The 23,351-nt window shown below is 39.0% G+C and overlaps 1 protein-coding gene across 1 annotated transcript in view; it reads left to right on the forward strand.

The window, feature by feature from the left end:
* The window catches only part of LOC106949339 (pro-neuregulin-3, membrane-bound isoform-like), a 261,789-nt gene that overhangs the window by 230,183 nt on the left and 8,255 nt on the right, over window positions 1–23,351 (forward strand). The window contains exons 5-7 of the mRNA XM_015035514.1: window positions 2,893–2,995; window positions 8,417–8,543; window positions 17,134–17,213. Coding sequence (XP_014891000.1) covers window positions 2,893–2,995; window positions 8,417–8,543; window positions 17,134–17,213 — 310 coding nt within the window. The remainder of the gene's footprint in view (window positions 1–2,892; window positions 2,996–8,416; window positions 8,544–17,133; window positions 17,214–23,351) is intronic.

Below are 23,351 nucleotides of genomic sequence, written 5' to 3' on the forward strand. Positions count from 1 at the left end.
AACAGGGCATTTGATGCCATGCTGGAAACACTGAGGAACAAGCTGGAAGTCAAGTGATGAAGGCTCAGACTATCAGAAGTGTCATAGCAGCACTGCTGTGGTGTGGTAAAGTTAAATAACTGGCATTTTATGTTCATGTATTTTTTTCCAAGTAGCACAATATTGGAAAACAGATATAGCTTCCAGTCCTTTAGCATTGAAGTTTTGAGTGACCTCTTGACCTCTGCTTGGGATTGCTGTTCATGCTATAGGAAACAACACCACCATATTGACTGAATTGCCACAAATTCAATTGAATACTGAGATGCCACCCAAACTGGTGATCAACATGACAGGTTACCAGATTGTTGTACCTTTGTACAGTTTTCACACACACTACTTAAGCCTTTATTAGTTATATTACATACGTAGTAGGTAACTTTTATTACGTCCTACCATACGAGACGGATGATCTGTGAAAAAATATTGTGCAAGATTTAATGCCAGGAAGCATTGTGACAGCATAGAAATAATCAAACTAAACCTAATTTGTTTTTCTGTTAACTGTATGACTTCATATTCTTCTAAAGAAGTTTGCAAGTCCTCTCCGCAATTCTTTGGCACACTTATAAAGCATCTTTGTGAAAGAAAAAAACTCATAAAATCAAGAGATTTGTGTGTGGACCGCTGAGATTGTTAAAGTTAACAAAGTTTGGAAACAACAGCAGCTACTGTCCAGTTAAATGTTATGTTTTGAGACAAATGGTAAGACAGGAAACCAATAGCTAGCAACCACTAGGTTGCTACCAAAGTGACTCCATAGTTAAGGTCACACACACGCTCAGTTTTCCACCAATTAAGTATGTATGGTGGAGTGGCCAGACAGGCCCCATAACTCACCCAAAGCTACATGGCAGTCAGCTGGGACTTTAATGAAAGGAATGTGAATTAGTTTGAGCGCTAAAAGAAAACCGTGATGAAACAGGACCTGAACTGTACAGAGCCCCAATTCTCGACGGTATATTTGAATGAATGTTAGACGTTCAGCACCGGCTCATTAATACCAAGCCACCAGGCAAACAGGATGATAGCAGCATCCTGCTGTGGGAATGATTTTATGGTGGCAAAAACAGGGAGAGTGTACACAGAGAAAGATGGATATAGAGAAACACAAAGAAATCTGAGCAAAAATCATTCGCAGACTGCTTGTTTCACAGACTGGAAGAGCTGTTCCAGTAAGACAGTAAATCAACGAAGGACGTGCCTTCAACGAAGCTGTAGAAGTTCTCTGAGAATATTTCTGCGAGAACTTTAGAATCTCCTTAATTAAAGGTGTGAAGAAAATATAACATTTCTAACCAGTGTTCTCTTTTACCGGATTATTCATGTATTCAAATTACTTTACTCCCTGAAATATGGTACATGTCCAACAGCAGATGACTTTGTTGCACCTAAAAGTCAGATGCACCACAACAAAAACTAGGAAGATATGAAATGTCAAAAGGGCCAAATATGCAGCATCGTGCTTAAATAGCAGCTTTTTGTAACACAATATGCTTCACAACTCGTAGACTCCATGTACAAATACGTGGTACTGCTTAGACATTTCCGTAAATGATATGCACATGTCCACATAATGACGTCTCTTACTTTTGTTGTACACGGTGTGTGCTCTGTCAAAGATTTGCTCACATCACCTTAGTTGAGTTGCTCTGTCCTTGGGCTGTAAAACACTTTGCATTTTACACCAAAACATGAGCAACGTGACGAGCAACACACATATCCCACAGACATTGCAGGACTTGATGTAAATTTCTTCAAGTTTGAACTCCCATAAAACGTGTTGTAGATACTGCGACAGATGTGTCAAAAAAAAAAAGAGAGAGTACAGCTTGAGGTTCACTGATGCAGCACCAATATCATGCCGAGGAACATAATGAATATAAAAGTTGTAACATGCAGTGCATGATTGCACACTAGTATTGAGCATAAACAGGTAAAATTTCTGTTTGCATGAAAGATGAAAAAGTAGGACAGGCGAGCACAGATGAGGGCCTCCCCTGACAGCTCTGTGTTGACAGCATCAGGAGCCACAGTGAAGGGTCATGAAAAGGTTTCATGGATTTCTTTTTCCTGCACCTATTCCTGCAGTAGTCAGTGTGTTGAAGTCATAAATCGGACACAACGGGTTTATTGTTTGTAATTTCTTGTACGGGAGCCGGTGTTACGAACCGCAGGACAGAGAATTACGCCTGGTTTTCAGCGACGCTGGTAGATTTGTGATGTAGCGCCTTTAAGGCTGTGCATTGCGGGCATCTTCATCTCAAGACATGAGGCATTTAAAGAGTCAAAACCCATGCACCACTTTCAATCCAGCATTATTCGCTGTGGTAAGCAGTGTAGCTGTACAGAGTGATATCTGCTGGGATCAACTGCCACTTGTCCCTGGCACTTCTGACCTCATGACTCTGCTTCTGATGAGCAGAGGTCTGACAGGGAGCTCCGGGGGCATTCATTTGCTACTAATTCCCTGTCGCCATCAGTCTTGGAAAGCTGAGGCACAAACGCAGACGATGCACTCTCATGCACACACACACACACACACAGACACACACTTACTGAGGATTTGTCGCATGCAGGCGACTCGTTGGTGTTCCCTGCTGGGTTTTTCTGAAGGAAATGATTATCACACTTCAGTTATCACATGTCACTGAGCCCTGCCTGTATCTGCCATGCCCCTATTCCAAGTCTTCAAAGACTAACGTTAACTGACAGCAACATTGGTTGCTTCATGCCGTCTGTACATCTGTGCTTAGTGTGTTAATTCAGAATGCATCTTCTTTCCGTTTTGCACTCCTTGGGGTCACAGTGGATATTCATTGTCCTAAATCTCATTCTCTCTCTTCTCTGCAGAGAGCCGTGACACCTACCAGAGGCAGGTGCTGTCCATCTTCAGCATTGCCTCGGGGATCTGTCTTCTCGGAGTGGCATGCATGGCTCTCTACCGCCGCAACAAGTGAGTGATTCCAGCCAGAACCACATTAGCAGAATAAGCCCCGAGCTGTGCAGAAAGAGGCACTTTATTCTCATGGCACGGAGCCCAACGTGTGAGTCAGCTGGAGGATTTTTATTTTTTTTTTAAGTTAAGCAACAAATCCAAATTGTGTGGGATGCATTTGGGACAGATACTCATGTAAGATTTATCTGTGAAGTGGTTATAGCAAGCAGGTCTGTCACTTACGCTTTGCATAGAGCGAAGTACACTGCTGAGGATACGAGGGAGTCCTAAACACAGAAACGTGACAAAAGCATGTCTGTAGTGAGCTTTGTGAAAGTGTTCCCATCCTTTAACCTTTTTTTTCACATCGTATTATGTCAACACCACAAATTTGAATGTATTCGATTAAAAGCTTATGAGGTAGACCAAAACAAATTGGTGCATAATTTTGATGTGTGGAAAAAAGATACATTAACTACGTGTCTTTTGTCCTGACTAATATTTGTTTTTAGTGTGGGTTATACTGTATTTGTATTAAGCATGGCTATAACAAGTTTTTGGATCATTTAGGCTCTGCATAAAAGTCTAATTTAATTGAATTTGTCTTTACGAGGCACTAAGCAGTTTCTCTCCACCTTTGTGAAATCTAATCTCAACATAAATCCAGTTGGAGTTTTTGGTGTGCGATGCAAACAAAACACTTTGCATTGTTGAAAACTAAAAAATTTAAACAACACTAAACAGCTTACCATCATGGTGAGGTAGTGGCATCGTCAAGCGGTGGGGATTCTTTTCTAGAGGGCAGTTCTGGAAGAAAACCTTTCAAGGTTTCTATGAAAAACCTGGACTACACGTAGAGCAACAATGCAATGGAGTAGAATGAAGCATTTTTATGTTTTAGAACATCCCATTTAATGTTTGCATCTATATCCAGTTGATCTGTGGCCAGTTCAGATGCACAAAGCAGGTAGAAACATTCCCTCAAATTACAACAGCTTTAATCACAGCCAAGACTGCGTCTGCACAGGACTGACTAATGGAGACCAAATAAAAAGGCATGCCAAGTTGATTTGCCTTCCACTTAAAAAAAAAACATTAAAAAACAATGTGAAATACCTCACCATAATGGTAATAGTCTTCAGACTATTTTTCTGAAGAGTATGTAAATGTGAGTGCAATGGTAGGCTACCACTAAACATACAAACACACCACTAAACTCAATCTTGCAGCTGATAAGACAGTGAAGAAACGTACAGAAGGCAAGGTAAACGGCAGAGAATGAAGGAATTCCTCACAGAGGCCATGTTGATTAAATTGGTTGTGATAAACTGAAGTGTTTTCCTCTATTTTCTTTGCTTCAGCACAGCAGAGCTCTAAGTAGCACATTGCCCTATTGGTCAGTGTGACCAGCAGCTCACCAGGAGGTTTAATGTACTGCAAACGATCTAAACCCACATATCCTGCTAAACTGGTTCCCTTTGACTTGAATGTTGCAGGGTTGTGGAGCTGGGATAAATGGATTTTCTTCTTAATGCTGAAGTTTATTCTGTTCTTCAGTAAAGGAGAAAAATTTAATTTGTTACACCGTGTCACAGAGGAGATTAACCACGAGAAAGGTATTTATCTTGATTTTATGAGAGCTGTGCTGCCGAGACGAAAATATCTCCTACACACAATTCTGATCAGAGGTTAACATATATTCATCAGCAGCATTAATGTCCTAATAATTCAGAGATTTTTTAATGATGGATTGAACAGTTATTTATCCAGGATGAGATCATGTTTACATAATCTTCAGTGCATCCAAATTTTACAAAAAGGCTTATACTTTTATTTGGAAAACTGCCCCATAGAAAGTTGTGCCTTTATTTCATGCCTCTGATTGGAAATTTGACCATCCTTGTTGGCACACTTGTTGGAGTTAATTTAAAATTATTGGTGTCTGGTACATTTCCAGCTTTAGAGTATAAGACTACATATTTCCAATAGTGTGGAGGTCAGGACTGTGGGGAGGCCATTCAGAAAACCATTCATTTAAACGTTGTTTTGATATTTGTTGGGGGCATTTTCCTTACACAGAGTGTCATCTTTAATTGAAACGTCTACAAGAATCACTAAGGCTCAAGCTGGAAACTGGAACACCATTCGCACTGTTGTGTATGAGGCAAATTTTACATCACTATAGACTTAGAAGGTGCGAACCAAGAGGGAAAAAGAACAGGTGTTTCCACAGTGAGACATGAAAGCTCAACTGAAATGTACAGCTAACGACCAGAGAATTGTTTTGTGGTCAAATGAGACCAAAGACACGGCCACGACTGCTTTAATTAATGGGGCTGCATGTTTATATTTTAACCTGGATAGATTAGAAAATATCTACAGCGCATTCAAATTTATGCATCCAGTAATTGTTTTAAAATTCATTGAAGTTATTTGTTTTACTGTCAATCTGCCTGGCCATAAGAACGATTCTCATAAACATTCTAGATCGTAAAATAAACAAACGTTTGCACTCATGAGTCCACGTAAAACAGATGTTGATCATGTTAAATGCATTTGTTTGAATGCCTGTGATAGTTTGGATGTGTACCAAAAAACCATCAGCAGTTGTAGATTTATTACTAAGTGGAGTTCATTTAGCAGGATGCCATGTATAATTTATGCAGTATGATGCACTAAGCTGTGGACTTGCTGAACATGCTTTAATTCAAACAGACACAACAATAAATATGTGTTTTACTTCTCCCCTGTTACATGCTCTGCTTTCATCTAATTTAATTAGGCTAATTACTTCCTAAACATAGGTCTTTGCATAAGTCCTTGTAAATATGTAGCAGTAAGGTTTGTTATTGTTTGCATATGCTTCAGTCAGCTGCTTTTAAATATTTATAAATAGTTGATTCAGTCTGTTTTGAACTCTTTATTTCATGTACAAATGAATAGAATTAAAATTATGTCTAATATAGTGAGATTATGTCAATTGATTCCAATCAGAATATGTCATTGAATGTAGATCATACACACATTCTAGTGCAATTAAGCAAAAGAGTTATGTCCAGTAGTTTCTGTAATGTCAGTTGTTTAAAATTTCTGTAACAACTGACATTATGCGGAGCCTTATCTGACTGAATAAAGTGGTTGACATGAAAGCAATCCCTCCTCCTGTGAGAGCAAGTGGCAACAGAGGAAAAAAACAACTCACTTATAGCAGTAGGAGACCTCCATTAAAACCAAGCGAGTAGCTAGGAAAGGAAGAGGACAAAGAACAAACTGAAGCACAGGCTCAGGGATGCATCTTGTGGAAAGGAAAAGCTGTGTAAAAGAGATGGGTAAAGGAGCGCACAGAGTTGATGGCACCAATAGCTCTGTTTCCAGAAATGATGCATAGCTAAACATGGAAGCAAGGGGGTACTTTCTGTGGCAAAGAAAAAGAAATGGAAGTGTGCACTGATGCACTGGTCCCGTTTAACTTTCTATAGGAAACAACAAAGGAATACATAGAGTTAAAATAGGCACAGTAGGTCTGATTGTAGGATAGTGTAGCAAAATAAAAAAATGTTGGTATATTCAGAAACTCCTGGGGTGTTTTCTATGGGAAAGAAAAGTATGGCTAATGATAGCTGTAGCTCTGTCTGTGGCCTTGTCCAGGAAACAAACATGGCTAAGCACAGATGCACTGGGCCAGAGCTGCTTCCTGTACCAGGGAGGAATACAGAGTACACAAAAACAAATGGCAGTGGTAGTTTTGCAAACATACTTTGTCCAGGAAGTAAACCGTTTAATACAGAAACGCTGGGTCAAGTATATTTTGTATGGGGGAGAGACATTGAAAAGAGGATGATGTTTACATCATTACAAACGGAGCATTAATCTATCACAGAGAAAATCCAACTTTAATTTGATTCTAAGCTAAACACGTAGTTAAAATTCAACTAAAAAACACACTGAAGCAAAGCAAGTAAGATACATGACAGCTATTGAAAGTTAATACAAGTGAATCAGGTGAGACAAGAACAGCTGGAGCTTAAGCAAGACAAAAGTGAGACCTTAAATGGCTCCAATTATGACAATGAGTCAGGCTTTAGATTGCTCTCCAAGTTGGTGCAGGTTGCAGTCTCACAGTAGCTAACGCTCTATTTTCCAGGCTCATTGAAAACAGGCTGCACCTGTAATGTAATCCAATCAGTTGGGCGTATTTGAAAAAGTAGCATTTTAAATAGATGACAAAAACACAGAGAGAAAAGAAAACGTACGCTACATATCACAATGACAGGCATTAGTCTCATAGACAACTGTTGGTTAGTGTCAAAGTAAGAAATAGCATGCAACAGATTTGCAGATGGATCAATTAACACCTGTCCAAAGAGGCTTTTACCTTATATGTATCACCACACTGTCACCTCTAGCTTTCCACTGTATAGACATGATCCAGTGTCTGTTTTTGGCCTTGTTTCTTTTATTCTTTTAATAGAATACTATCATACAGCCATGTAATGGATGTTTCACGCTACACTTCCTTGATTAAATTTTTCCTTGAGCAACACATCTCTCTTAAAGCTGTCCCCACTCTACCATCAAACCCTCCAGCTGCAGGTCTGGAAGGGAAAGCCAGAGTGACATATCTCGCTCGTGCTCACTTTGTAGCTTTGACCTTTGACGGCGCTCGCAGACATCCGGCCTCGAACGAATGTTGTCGTGCCGTGTTGTCGCAAAAGTCGTCGATTGTCAGAAGACTTCTTAATCATTAAATGGCACGATTACACGATCTCAGCGTATTAAATAACATGCCACTGCAGGCGAGTGCCGCTTACCTTCTATCTACCCTTTTTGAGTGTCAGTTTAGGGCATTAAATTGCATGCGGGGTGGTTAGGGCGAATAAATTAACATTGAAGCGTGCAATCCCAGTGAAAGGTTTACGTAAATAAATGTGATCGCAGTGTCAGAATGTCATCAGATGTGGAAGTTATCCGCCATTAGCGTCTGGGTCTTTCCACGATACCAGGATGCCTTATGCTGTTGCTGGTATTTTCTGTTTTTCGCTTTCAAATGTTAGTGCTGCAAAATGAATGATCAACAAACACAGTTAAAGTTCACTGACACACATGTCTAGGGCTCTAGACAAACCTGATTGACATTGTTGTATGAGCATTCCATCCTGAAGAGATATATACAAATATATATTCAATAAATTAGAATATACAATCTTATCAGGTGTGTCTGTTAAATTGAAAATGCTTTTTTAAAAATAACTTTTAGGCAGGTATTAACTGGACTGCATTTACGGGCACAAAAACAAACTAACTGATGAAATCTGAAAGGGATCAAATACTTTTTTCCAGCACTGTATATCTTGATCCCTGTAATTTGCATGTATCTTCATTTGAATCATAATCTTGCAGTCATTTTTCTTGCTAACGCTGCTTTCTCCTCCTCTACAGAAGGCACCGGGAAAAACTCCAGGCTCACTTCTCCGACAGCCGCAGCTTGAGAGACTGCAGTGTCAACAGCTCTGGCCTCATGTCCAACTCCACTCCCAGGACTCAATACAACCTTCATCTTCAAAAAGTCAGTGTTTCAGCCACCATTGATTTTATTTGCAGTCACCCCCTTAATCATCATTATTGCCATTTCATCTTTGTATAAGCGGTGTTTACGTACAATGCAGAGTTCAGAGTGCCTGACAGGATGATCTATGATGTATGTCCTAATAATCTCTCTGCTGACGGAAGCCTTTTGTTCAGACCTCTATCTAACATGGGATGAGAGGCAGCGGGGGTATAATAGTTCAAAGTAAATGCGCCGTGCATTATACAGGAAAAATCTGCCTGTCATGTTCCCAGTGACAGATTCCTGTGACAAACCGCGGATTGAAATTTATGATTATTGTTGGTTTGGAAAATCCCTGAATTTACAATGCGAGCGCGGTGACGCTGGGTAAGCCGGAAGGATTCGGCTGCAGACGACTCCACATTGTTGTTGCAAATGTTTTGAATTTGCAGGAGAACTTGAATGGGAATGGAGGCTTTCTGTGAGATACAGTCCTCGGCTCTCTTCAAATCAAAAGGGGAAGCAATAAAGAAAAAGGTTGCAAAAATCCGTTGATGAGTAAATAAAATCAGAGCACCAAGGCTTTTTGGAGAGAGAAACAGCTTTAGTAAGATATGACCCAGTTTTCAGGAGAGAAAGGAAAATGCAGTGCACCGTGCTGGCATCAGAGAAACCAGCAAGAGGACTGACCTCTGAAGCACCAAGGGGATGCACATGATAAAGCTTTATAGAAAGGTAATTGCACTCTAATGCACACTTGCAAAGGCGTCATCAAAAGAGTGCAATCACACACTGTAATGCTGCTGCAATTTGCTGAATTTCCCCTCATTTTTTAATACTGTTCATGACATTTTTTTTCATAAATAGGATGCTTTTTTTTTGGCCATAGTTATTTTCAAAATTGGCTCTGTTATTTTCAGCTGCTGCACTGCTGATATACTTTTTCACCACACTATTCGCCACGATATCTGCCCCTAGATTTAGTAAAAGTGAAAAATCTCTATATTTTGCATCTTCTAACCGTGAGCGGTTGATGGCACATTAGATCACGACATTTAGTTTGATAATCAGCAGGCATGAATTAAATAATCCACAATTAAAAAAATTGAGTTCATTTATGAAGTGAAGGGAAAAAATCAAAGTGAACAAATAATTGTGTATAACAAAATTACTGTGGTTCAGTTGTTAATGCACATCTCATGGTTAATAGTCAACTTTTACTATTAATAACATGCTACTTATTGATTAATAGGAAAATAGCATTCTCATATAACAGTATTTTTATTCCAAAGAACTATGTTTGCCCTCTCTGCTGCAAAATAAAACATATCTAGTTGTAATTGTATAAATATTTTCTATGGAAAAAATGTTTTTTTTCGTGGATTTTAAAGACTGAACCAATTTTATTTCTATTATTAGATTTTAGACTCAAGAAAAACATTGCACTATTATTATTTGGTAAATTCTTATATTTATGGAATGGATAGCCCACTTACTTTGCTTATGAGAAACACAAATGATTTTTTTAAACCTTCTACTATTAGTGTCATACTGTTGTACACATTATATGCAGATACTGCTTAAAAACAACTTATAGATCTACCCATTTCTATGTAAATAAATATGTGCTTCTGTTATATAAGTTGAATTTATTTTTAAGGGTTTTTTTTCCCCACACATCTTTAGCAGGAGTACTGATAAATGTGGCCAGTACTGTATTTGTTGCAAGGTAGTGCTCATCTGTAGTCAGCCCAAGCCTGTGCTGAGGCTCTTTAATAATTTAACTGTGTCTTGTGTCAACCACTAGAAACCAACACCCTTCAAGCTAGCTCCTCCCACAGAGCTGCAGCTGGCACAACCTGAAAGCTTTTCCCAATGTTATCTGAAAATCTGAGCTAAGATTAGTTCACAGCAAAAAGGAAAACAACAAGCGTGTATGTTTAAAATCACAAATATCCTTTATTACTAACCCATGGTATATTATGCTGACAAGAAATGTCAATAACAGGAATATAATAGGCACAGCAAAGGGAAATATCTGTATCCAGCCATGAAATACGGCCACTGGTGGACACTGGAAAAAAAAAGCCAGGAGAAGGACAAAGACAGAAATAAAACACAATAACAATGCAACAACACAGAAACAAAAAAGCTATTTTTGAACAGTGTGAAGGAAGCTTAAGGAGGGATGTGAAAGATCACCGGCTATAAGTACCCAGGAGGGGGCATGAGCTGAACAGAAGAAAAAAAGATTAGGAAGAGAAAGCCATTTTTTTCCTCCACTGATTTGACACAGAGACCCCCAGACCACTGCTTCTCACCTCCCACTCCCACAGCTTGAAACCATCCAGGAAGAGAACGCGCTATGTGGGTGGCGCGGTCCAACCAGTTCCCTGTTTTTCTTTTAAGTTTGAACAGACAAAATGAAACAAATCTGCAAGGAAGAACATAGCGGCGTGCTCTTTGAGGAGGCTCAGACACCACATCTGCTGCATAACTCAGCCTCAGAACACAATGGATGGTTTCTGATTTTCTTTCTTTTTCTGTGTGTGTGTGCATTTTAAGCAGTTTGCTGGGGATGAGACCAGCGAGGCAGAAACAAAGCTTTGGCTCTGCTGAGGCAGGTGCAGAGCAAAGACTAAAACCAAAGTCCATTTCGGTCATTGTCCTCTGTGATAAAATGATGCGCCGCTCCATTTTTCTTTTATGCCCCCAGAAATGTGTCGCTACATGAACTCAGGTGTTTTTGACAAAGATATTTTTTCCCCCAAGGTTTGTTGTGTAATAATCCCAAGCCTTTCAGCGCAATGCAGTACCTTGACATGACTTTGACATAATAATTACCAGGGCAGTGCTCCAAGTCTGGGATAGCATGTGTTACTGGAACAAGACATACGTAGCTAAAACAGACATCTTCCCTTTTTTTGCAAGAGGCATTTTCTCCCAGCCCACCTAAACTGACTCCTAAACTTCATGGATTTGCTTAGATGAAAAAAATCACGTGGATTTATGTAAAATTTGTCAAAAGCTCAGTGATTTCTTTCCTGCTTTGATTGCTTTAATCAGTAGATTTGTTCTGTGATGAAACACTAAAAATGTGTTTCTGAATGTCTTATTCAATCAAGCATACCTTATGACCAGAACAAAGAATCATTCAATTGTAAAATGAAACTTTTCAAGCAAAATTTTCATAGAACTTTTTGGCAATTTGACAATTTTGTCCCTGTTAGAAACTGTTCTGAAGAAAAAAGCAGCAAGTGACCTCATTAGAAGAAACTAAAGGTAAACTTTAAAGAAAATATAGAAGCATAGACTGTAAAATCATAAATCTTTAAACTAACTTAAGTAAATAAATATGAATAAGCTAAAACCTACAATTAATTATAAATAACTAATATAAAAATGTGTCAGCCCCAGATACAAAACAATATTTATAAGGATGCAAAATGAAACAATTACAGTATGTCTACAAGCAAACTCAGTGTAATCCAGCTGCCTTTATAATTATCTTCAGATGGGGTTAAATAACTGATCCTGACCACGAAAGAGAATGTGTTCAAAGTCTTTTTAAGCAGAGACACAATGTTTTCTACACATCAGACATGCAGTTTTATTTTCTACCTCTTACTTTCGCTTCAAAAACTAACTTTTACGTTGCAAGAGTGCTCTTTACATGAGTGTTATTGACACTGTGTACTTTTCAAATGAGATTATAATGTTTGAGTAATTAATATGGTTTTTCAGGTGGACCGCCCTTCAAGTCTTAAATATTAAATGTCAGGTGTTCTTGACACGGGTTGTCAAAATTATGCAAACTGACTGGAACATGTTCAGGAAGGTTCTCTTACTAGAATGCTTTCTCATATATTTCTTTAAGGGCTTTCAGGTGCATTAACTACTCCTTGAAATTAGACTGTCACACAAAAATGAATGTAATTTACTGGGATTCAATGTGACAGGCCACTGGTAAGGAACTCATAATTATGAAGTTGAAGCTGTGGCTCTTTGCAGAGCTTGGCTGCTTCTCGGTACACCTGTGTTTATATTGAGATGAAATTACTGTCATTATTGTTACTATCATTGAAATAATTACATAAATACCAAATAAATAAATGATTTGTCAAGGCAGATTGATTGCAATACATTTTATTGAGTAGTGGGGGCTGAAAATAAAGCTTTCTAGAGTTGTATTTGTAAAAGAGAAAATAGTAGAATTTTCTATGTAAATTACAATTGTGCATTACTTTGTATATCATATAAAATTCCAATTAGTTGTACTTATGTTTGTGGCTTTAACGTGACAGGATGTGAAAAAGTTTAAACATTGAAATATTTGATATAAATATTTGTGTGCTGGCCACCTATTGCTTCTCCAAGGGAAAATTCTGATAAAGTTTAGATTTTTCTCAGAAAATGTACTTTGCTGCAAAGAGAAAATTGTGAGCAGCTGGTAATGAATGTTGACAATGGATGGTGCATCACCAAATAGTTCTCATCCCAAAGTACTTTACAAGCAGCAGGGAAATTAATGGTAATATGTGTGTGTACACTTGGACACATTGTGTGTCAAATTTAAATCAACGCTTGGAGTGTTTGAGATATTTTCTGAAAATGTAGCAGACCAATTGGATGCCTGCACCGAAACAAACAACAATCTAAGCTGGAAGGAACAGACACTGTGTTCCAAACAGCTGGAAGCTAAAGAGGTGCTAACTATGCGTCTCAGGCTTCTTGTTAAAAAATATGTTTTATGTTGGAGGAATCTTCCCGGCCAGATAAAACTGTGTAAAAATAATAGTGATCATTGTGGCCTTACTTTGGACAAGTCACTCTCAGGAGTGAACATAAAATATTAATAAATAGTTCATGGAGGTAGGCAAAGGTAAAAACCCCAGAGTAGAGCTTGCTCTTCCAAAATTTGTAGAGATATGCCTTTAGAATACTCAAACTTGTATGCGCTTCAGGGCAATGTTCTCTTACGTGAAGGAAAATTTAAAAATACTCTGGTGTTACACTTTCAAAGATGTTGCATCCTTAAACGTATGACGTGCCTGGGGAAACAAGTAATCAGTAGAATGGCTGCTTGCTTTCTGGGAAATTTAAAAGCAAAAAAAGTTCATGGGGACAGATTGTCATCTTTTAGGAAAGTTTCATAAATTCCATTCAAATAAATGTAAATATTTTTGCAGCATGACGTCACGCTAAAAAGTTATGGATGCATTCATTTATTCTGGTAGGAACACACTGATTTCAACAAAAATCATTATTAAAAAGCCAGATTTTGCTACTTCTCCTGTAATACTTTGTTCAACCTCCTGCTCCCAGAAGGGCAGCAGTTTCAGAAGGTTGCAGCATACAGAAGGAGAGAGATCTTTCACTATTCCTGTTTGCACAATCTCTACAGACTGTGCAAAGTCCTGGGTGTTTTCTTCTGCTCTCTTCAACTCACCACAAAGGTTTTCTACACCATCTAGACCTAGAAACTGAGATGGTGGTGGAGGATTTTAATTCTCAAGTACAATTACTTTTTTTTTAAAGGAAAGGATTCTTTATTTTCACTTTACTTCTAATTTACTAGATATTTATTCAAATTAAATACAGTTTCAACACAAAAATGCTTCATTAATTCCAGAGGGAAATTAATGAAGTATTGCACAATGTTCTTCAAAGAGTTGTTGTATTTGCTGATGGCTGAGGAGAGGAAGGATCTCCTCTAGCAGTCAGTATAACAGCAATTTAGAAAAGGTCTCTGACAGAAGTCACTGTTGTATAACAAATAGTTCTTAACATTTGAATATTCAGATTCTGGAACATTTTAACCAGTTAATGTAACCTCCAATGGTTACATTGGTAGAGTGGTGAAGAAAGGAAATGTGGCATAGTTTATCATTCCTTGTTAACCAGAGAAAAAGCTATGCAAGACAAACAATCATCTCTCTGCTTTACAACAAAAGGTCCAAAAACAAGAAAATGTCCAATGAACTTCAGCTGTGTGAATGTGAATGTCTTGTTAATGTCAGATGTAACTCTGGTTTAAGACAATAGGACGGCAGCAGCAACTCAAACACCAACTTATCAGAACCGATATGTGCAGGAGTCCAAACCTACAGCATTTTAACCTTGAAGTGGATGATGAAAACAGGAAACTGAGATTAAATGGACATCTGTTATATTCAGACAGTAGAGTCAGAATTATATAGGGGTAAAGACAATTTAAAAACATCGACATTCTGCATCACGACTTCAGGCTGGTAGTATAGGTGGTGTAATGGTGTGCGAGACATTTTTTTAGCACATTTTCAACCATGTCCATCTCTTTATGACCCATCGTCTGATAGCTACTTCTATCAGGAAAATGCACCTTGTCACACAGTTTCTGAATTCTGAAAGCAAAAGAGGGTCAAGCAATGTTACCTACCAATGTGGGTTCTGATTATTGCTCAGATGATTGAAAACAATAACGTCCTTGATGGGGTCTGCATGATTGGACGCAGCTTGAATAATGTGGCCAACTTTAAGCCCATGTGCATGTCAGCTTCTATCTCTAAAATAACTGATTAACATTTTGATGAGAGCCAAAACTGTGTTTTCCATCAGCATTAGTCACATCCTTGCAGGAACACCAGACATACGGTCGATGTCGACCATATAGTATCTTGTGTTGGTTTATTCTCCGGATACAGTGACTGACCTTGTTAAGGATTAGACAAATATTCCATCATGCACAGTTCAGGACCTGAAATTTGATATTAATCCATGAAAGATTACGGCTGCTCTGAATGCATAGCTTCGTCCACTTGTTGGTATTTCGGTGACAGTCCGCATATTGATGGATTTTACTGTTACTCTCTCGTGGGCTCCGGCGTTTTCTGTTTGTCTCACCCTTCAAAAGAATCCACAATGGGCTGTTTATTGAATGTTTTCACAAGTGGCATACAAAAAGACAAAAAGCCAGATAGGAGGGAACAAGCGAAATGGGTTGCCGCGTGCAGGTCTGCCATTGTTTGCCACAAGCTATTTATTTTATCCCCTGACATAGATATCATCCTGCAGGAAACTTTGCCGAGGCAATTGTCTCAGAAAGTGAAGCATTCTCCACCCGCGGGGTATATGAGAGGGTGGTCGAAATTATGCTATTTTGCTGCACAACTGGTGAGCAGCGTTAACAGCTCCCTGTGGGAGTCGGTGTAAGGGGAGGGAAAAGGGGGCTTATCAGGAGCAGGAGCCCCCCGAACCAACTCTAAGTCACATGCAACCACTCTAATGGCACACGGTCGGACAGAGAGAAAGACGGGGCAGCTCAGGATGTACTGTAATGAGAATAACAGAATTATCTGAAGACTTTACAAAGGGATTCTTGGGGCATCCGTGACTGCCGTGCTTGAGCTGTGACTGTGGCCTGTTGTAAGATAATGGTGTGAATTCTGATAAGAATAAAGGTTGAGAATTAAAGGAGGGAATTTCTAAGAAAGCTATTAATGTAATCTCATGTTGGATTAATTCTTGAGAGTAGCAGAAGTGCTGCGGGGGCCAGCGGGAAGTTTATGCTTGCATTGCCGCCCCACTCCTCTTAATCAGCAGTTCAAAATGTAATTAAAGACCCTGCCTGACTGAGTCGGGAAACATCAGCAAGAGAACATTCTCCACCTGATAGACTTTAGTTAAGCCACGCATGCAAATAATTAACAGTGTTTAAAAGGCATTTTGTGTCACCAGATTTGGTATTTGAAGCTTCTGTGTATTTTTAGGTTTGTATTTCTGTCTGTATTTACTATGTTTTGTTAGTAATTACTTCCTGTATTGCACAATTGACGGAGTCCCGTCTCTGTGTCTGAGCTCCATGCTCTCCCCTGCGCTCTCTCATCTGCTCATCAACTCACCAGTCTAAAATAGTTGTTGGTTTTCTCAGTCAGGGTCTAATCCTTTGTTGTTGCTACCAGCTTGTTTTTTTTTTTTTTGTTTTTTTAAAATCTCCCTGAGTGTATTTACTATTAAAATCAGTTCTCCATGTGCGTCTCTCACCCTTGTCTTTGTAAGTCCTGAACAACACTGACTCATTGTGTTATTTTCAATCTGCTAATAAGTAATTAGGATTTTTTTTTTTTTTGCCTTTAAAATGCAGAAATTTACACATTTCCTTAGCAGTAGTGTTGCGTTTAAAGTGACCATTCTGTGTGTAAGACACTTTGTGTCTAATTGGGAAGGATGGTTAGGGTCGTTGTTCATTTTGAAGTCCCACTTGCAAGTCAGCCTTAATTTCATGGCTGATGTCTGTGAATGTTGCTTTAATACTTCAATATAACGTTCTGTCCTCACAATGCCATCTGCTTGGTCAAATGCACCAGTCCCCCCCAAAAAAAACAGCCCTCCATTCTTCACAGTAAAGATGGTGTGTGCAGGCCTGCAAAGTTCCCCATTTCATTTCAAATTTAGTCTAATCATATCACAGGACACGCCTTCAGAATCACATGTGTGGGGAAGTGTGTTTTTTGTTAACATGGTGTATGTAAATATCTGGCTTCAACTGTTATATTTTGTCTTTTACCATTTTTTTTTTTTTTTTTTTTTTTCCCCGCCGGGGTGGGGCCCTCCCGGAATCTTTTTTTAGGGCCGCTGCGTGGCACCAGGCTCTTCCACAGTCACCCCACCTATTCTGAGCAAAGCGCTGTCGAAAGGGAAATGCTTCAGGTGAAAATATGACATACTCTTATTGCCTGCCCCGTTTCATATCTTTCTCAGTCCGTATCGAAATATAAGAGGCAGCCAAGTGAGAACTTTAATCAACCCGGCAATATGATATAATAAATGGGCTTCCAAATAATAAACAGATCATTTGTTAAAGGAGAAACATCTTAGAAGGATTTATGAAGATTATAAATGGGAGCAACTGTGGTGGTTTATTTCTCAGATGCATTGCCAACTAGATGAGTAGTTTTGTTTTTTTTTTCCTTTATAGGAAGGTTCATTGGTTCAGATAGTTTGATCATTTAAATATGCAAACATACTTTTAAAGATGCTACTTTAGAGACTTTTACTTTTAAATATTCTTGGAAGATTCTTTATATGCTCCAATATGCTTATTGGAATTTTATGTGAACAGCACAAAGTACTGCAGAAGTGAAATGAAAATGTTCTCAGCATTTGAATTTAATTTGCTGACGTCAACATTTCACAGAACCACCTCTCTCCATGATTAGGGCTACAAGTCTGTCAGGTTACGTCTCTACCGTTTTACTATTTAACAAAATGACTAGAGGTCATTCAGGCTGGATAAAGAAATATGTGAAAATCAAGTTTCAGGTCTTCAATTTAATTTAGATTTTGACTTTTGACTCTCTCACACACACACACACACACACACACACACACACACATACACACACACACACACACACAGATGTTCAGGATTTCTGTAAGATCTGAAAAATGTCTTAAAAGTCTTAAGTATGACCGTTTTGTTTCTAGGCATCTCAAATCTGCTCATGTCTTTTATGTTGTGGCTTTTCCTGATGCAGGGAAGCAACAAGCCCTGTGGAAAGGATATTCAACTTAAAACTCAACTGATAACGTATACAGGCCAAACTTTTTAGGGTTTTTAAAATTGAAGACAATGTATTATCTTCGTTCCGCTTCACATGAATGCACTACTTATCGCATTAAATTCTAATAAAACACACTGTAGTTTGTGGCTGTAACTTGACAAAAAGTGAAAAGGGCCATCAATACTTTCATCCTCGGGGACGAGCAAATATATGAAGTTCTGAACAGTGAATGACCCGAAATTCCCCATTTCATCTCTCTATTGGAGGGAGATTAAACAAATTGACAACATTTTTGCTACAAACAAAATCTCTGCGTCGGCTTTGCTTTGTGATCACAGCAGACAGAATCAGATGCTCCCGTTTAAAATGCTCAGGGGAGCCCAGGAGTGCGGGTATGCAGCGTGCTGCAATAGCCCCGTCTGTAATGTTCACAGACAAGTTACACTTCCTCTGATGATATGGGCACACTTCGAGAGCTAAAATGCATTTAGAATCACAAGTCTTAACACTGCTTATTTTCCCTGCAGCGGTTGCAAGTGTGTTTTTATTTTATTTTTTTTATTTATTTTTTTTTTTTCCTATGACAGAAAAATCTATGGTAAATATCTACCTGGAACAGATAACCCTTTTGGAGTCGTGTGGTATAATCACGTGCAACAGAGGTCATGCCATGCCTTTATATAAAGCATCATTACTTTGGGGCTTTTCAGTGTTTTTAGCTGCGGCACTTGTGGAGAAGCCGCAGTGATGAAAGGAAGCAGTGTCTGGAGGGGGGGAGGAGGATGCGCTAGTCAAAGATTGTGTGTCCAGACAGTGAGAGTTTTTACAGGTCTGCTAGACAATGGTGACAAAGGTCACTGTGGAGCAGTTGTGCTGTGTTTTAATGGACCAGCGGCATGTCACAGAGGAAAGTTTTTTTCTTTTTTTCCGCTCTCTTTCTGAAAGGTCGTTATGTGTTGCTGCAGGGACACTGCCAACACCTTCTGGCTTTCCCCCGTCAGTGTGGTACTATGGCGGTGTCTCATGAAGGGCAGCTGACAGTCAATCATCTGTTCAGATGGTTCTCTGAGCCTGTGGAGGCAGGGGAGAACTAGACTGTGATGGATGATGTTGAAATGCTTTCAGCTATTGACCTGAAAAACTGGACCACATTGTGAGCTATCAGGAGAAACTCGCCATAAAAACATGTCAATATGGCCCCCCCATCAATAATACGGCAAATGTTTACCTGTGTGTCAGAGGCTTATCACTGGGCACGGGCGTGTGCAGGTTGACTCGCTTGTTTGAAAGCACGCTGCATCTGTTGAGCTGGGACTTGGCCTCGGCAATTTAGATATCACCAAAAAACACCTGTGGCCTCCTCTCTGACCGCGACGAATCAGCAATCACGCACAGGGGGCTCCACGAGCAAACGCAAGCAGGGGAGCTCGCTTTGTGGCCGCAACGCTGTACGCTCTAAATTATCATAAAGTACGCCGATTTAGCTTGGCATTAAAACATCTTTACAGTAAGCCATATCCATATGGCGTAAGCTTTAACAGATGGCATGCTGTAGAAATCTACGAGCCAGGAGAATCCAACAGAGGTTTCAGTCGAACAAGGAATGGATGGCACCCTGTAAACACGCTAAGATTTCAGGAGACAGCTCTGACTTGGAAGTAAATGGACAATAATAAGACAGCTTCAGCCCCAAAAAAAGTCTCTGCCAAAGCAGGATATTTATCATAGTAGAGATTTAATTTTTCAGAATGCATTTATCTGGAGCATGCATCATAACAGTACATTATATCGAACCATCATAGTACAGATGTCAAAGCCCCAGAGCATGCAGTAAGATGAAGAATACATAAGTCAAACTTTGTCAGGTAAGCAATTACCTGAACCACTCCTCTCCAAAGAAATGTAGGAGTTGTTGGCTGAAGGCCCACCTGATTGTTCCTTTTTTTTTCTTCTTGTATTGTAAGATTGTATGTCACTACAGACGTTCATTCATAGTAAACTAATATTAAAGTGAGAAGACATTCAGCACATGACCCTGGAACAAGACTCTGGCAGTCTACGCACACGGGGTGCCTCATCTTACTGCTACGCAGGACCTCACACCTGCTTGTTCTATGTCAGCGTCAATTTACCAACAGATAAATATGAAAAGTGAAACTTCATACAGTGCCATTTTAAATCATGCGTGAGAGTCACAGCGCAAAAATAAAGCTCCTGAGACAAAGCTTGAGAATTCAAACACTCAACAATAATACCTGTTTCTCCGTCTTCACCTTTATGCTTGGATGGTCTGTTCATCTGTACTGGCCACACCTGCGCTGAAGCAGTGAAAGCTCACCGAGTTGTGAGCAGGTTTTTGCTCGACGCAGTGACAAACCACTTTAAGGTGTTTACAAGCTGTTGAAACGGGAGTTTTGAGTGACATTACACCATTACAGCATTGGATTTGAAAGGGCTTCTTAATGTTAGACCAACACCCTCATTTTCAAGCCATCCATCCATCTGTCTGTTGTCTATACCTGCCTGCCCTTGCAGGGTTGAGGCCCATCTCTGTCACACCCTGGACAGATTGCACACGTCCTCACCCGAGGACATTTTTTTACGGAGATCAGATAACCTGACAGTCGTGTGTTTGGCATGTTGGAGAAAGCTGGAGTACCCAGAGAGAACCCACCCATGCACTGGGATTCAACCCTAGGACCTTATTGGTGCACAACAACCAACTGTGCCAACATGCAGCCCATTTTCAAGGCAATACTGTATTAAAAAATGGCATTTTCCAGTGGTACTATTTTAAATCAACATTTTTGCACAGGTCACATCTTTTCTTTGTCCTCAAAATTTCATGCAGTGTCTCACAAGAAGGCAAGAAGTTTGCTGTGGTGGAACTGAAAGAAACCCGAAGTGCTATCATGACTGAATTATTAGAAAACTGTGGAAAGTAGGCTAATCAATTCCTTAAATCAGCCACTGAGCTTGAGTTTTTCCACATACTGAGAAGAAAACCTCGTGAACATTAGGAGTGCTATTCTGTGTGGGTGTTTCCTGCTGGTTTTGTGGAGATCGGTGTTTTTCCCTGTTTATGTGTCTCACCGTTTCAAGCTCAGTTCAGGTCGTTTGTCACACGCTGCTCCCCCTCAGTCTGTCGCTCCTCTCTGCTCTTCTTCAATAAGCAGAGTAAATGCATAAACAGTGAGAGGAACTGGTTAATTTACGGGCAGCCGTTCTCTCGCAGCAAAGCTTCTTCGGAGTAAGTGAGCTTTTGATTAAATGCAGAGACGGGCAGCTCTCTGTCTGTTTCAGACTTCGATATTTTCAGGATTTTATCCACTAGGAATATTTCTAATAAAGCACTTTTTTTTTGCCTTGCTTTCAGTTCATTCTAATTAGAAAATAAGCTCACAGACGGTTAACAATTCCCCATGATTCCACATTATTTACGTCGGTTTCCTGAAACGTTTGATAGAAATATATGAGGTGCAGAACTGACTGATATTTGCTCATTGTTCCAAAACCACAAACATCATGAAAATATCCATATGGCAGCTGCTGTGTTGCACAAAAAGAGACACATTAACTTTTAAAGAGGTACACTGTAGTACACTGTAAAAGTTCTTATTATACCACTTAATCTTTCCCACCTAATATTCTGCTACACCAAAAAAAAAAGTATTTTATTAGGACTTTGTGATTTGATTTCTTTTTAATAAAAATTTATACAGGTGTGCAATTTCATGAAGTCTTATTTTTTGACACCCCTATTTATATATATATATATATATATATATATATATATATATATATATATATATATATATATATATATAAACCCAGTGCCATAAAGTCACCTAAGAGTAGACAGTGCCCCCCTCTCTATAGATATATTTGATCTGTGAAGACTTCACCGTTTTTGAACTTTAGTGAACAAACGGGAAACGTGAAGACCAGTGAACTTTTTTTTTTTTACCTTGAACATCAAGTAGCAGTTCAGATCAAAGCACATACATGTGTTAGAATGACCCAGTCAAAGTAAATTGTGTTATGGATTTAAGGTAAGATTTGAAACGTGGTCTTCACTCGTATCTTCCCTTCAATCTGAGTTTGAGTTTTGGCCAAAATTTGCAGTCCTTTGATAAATGCTGGCAAAAAAATATTTTTGTCTATTTTTCAACTGAGCTCTGCTTGGTCATGTAAATCCCTTTCTATTGGAAATAGATGGTTGTAAAAGATTTCAATGTAAAGCGGATTTTAATTTAAAGACAAACACAAACTAACTCCAAAATGTTGTTTTAGGCTCGCCTGCCATGCCGGTTCTGACCCAGTTATTTAACTTCAGAATCATTATAGTAGCAACAGTAAGACATGGTTTAGCAGGAATCCTTACATTTTCAAATCCAACTCCAATATTAACTCAGGTTGAATGTTGTGGTCCTGTACACAAAAGACACAGTTTGTATAGGATGTGTGGATAGGATGTATCCACACTCGCATATTACAAATACAATACAAAATGTAAAACTGTGTAAGATATTTTTAATTTACCTTGACATTGTTTTTTTTTGTTGTTGTTTTTTTACTGCTACGGAGACTAAGACGTGTTTTGAACTAGGCCACCTACTGTGCTCTGAAAAAAATTAAAACAACTCGCCTAGAAAAAAAAAAAAAAAACGTGGCTTCCATCATCATTCATCACCGGGAGATCTGTGTCTCAACATCCCAGAATATAGCAACACAGTTCACTGAAAGAGGAAGTTTACATTTATCCTTCATGTGTTCCTGTTGTGCTATTCAGTGTGTGCTTTCGACTGAGTGAATGAAAATAGGGGTTTGTTAGTCAGACAGTATAGAGGCGATCCACAACAGAGTATTTAGTGTAATGAATTTAACCCAAAGGAATTTTACTTGAATTATCGCCTGAAGACAAAACAAAATCTCAGATTGACAATAGTAAAATGGTTGCCTACTGCACATTAGCATCATTAGCATAAATACATTTGATCAGAAATCATCTTCAGGAAAATGCTGTATGTCCTAGTAGTTTGTAGTTTTTGTAGTTTACAGTCCTGCTCAGGCGTGCATTGTCTTTGGTAGACTTTTTATACGAAACAAAAAAAAATATGGAATTCACTATTAACACTATTAAAACAGTGGCATGAAGAGCTTCAAGGCAGCAGATTAAATAGGCCATGACAAATTTAAAGAGAAAAATGTATGCAACCCGAATACAGAGGTCCAAACAAATGGAACCCAGGGAAATTAAAAGAAAATTTTTTTATCACTTCAT

Source organism: Poecilia latipinna, unplaced genomic scaffold (genome assembly GCF_001443285.1).
Source record: "Poecilia latipinna isolate Pla-1442-1.1 unplaced genomic scaffold, P_latipinna-1.0 Scaffold337, whole genome shotgun sequence".
NCBI lineage: Eukaryota > Metazoa > Chordata > Actinopteri > Cyprinodontiformes > Poeciliidae > Poecilia > Poecilia latipinna.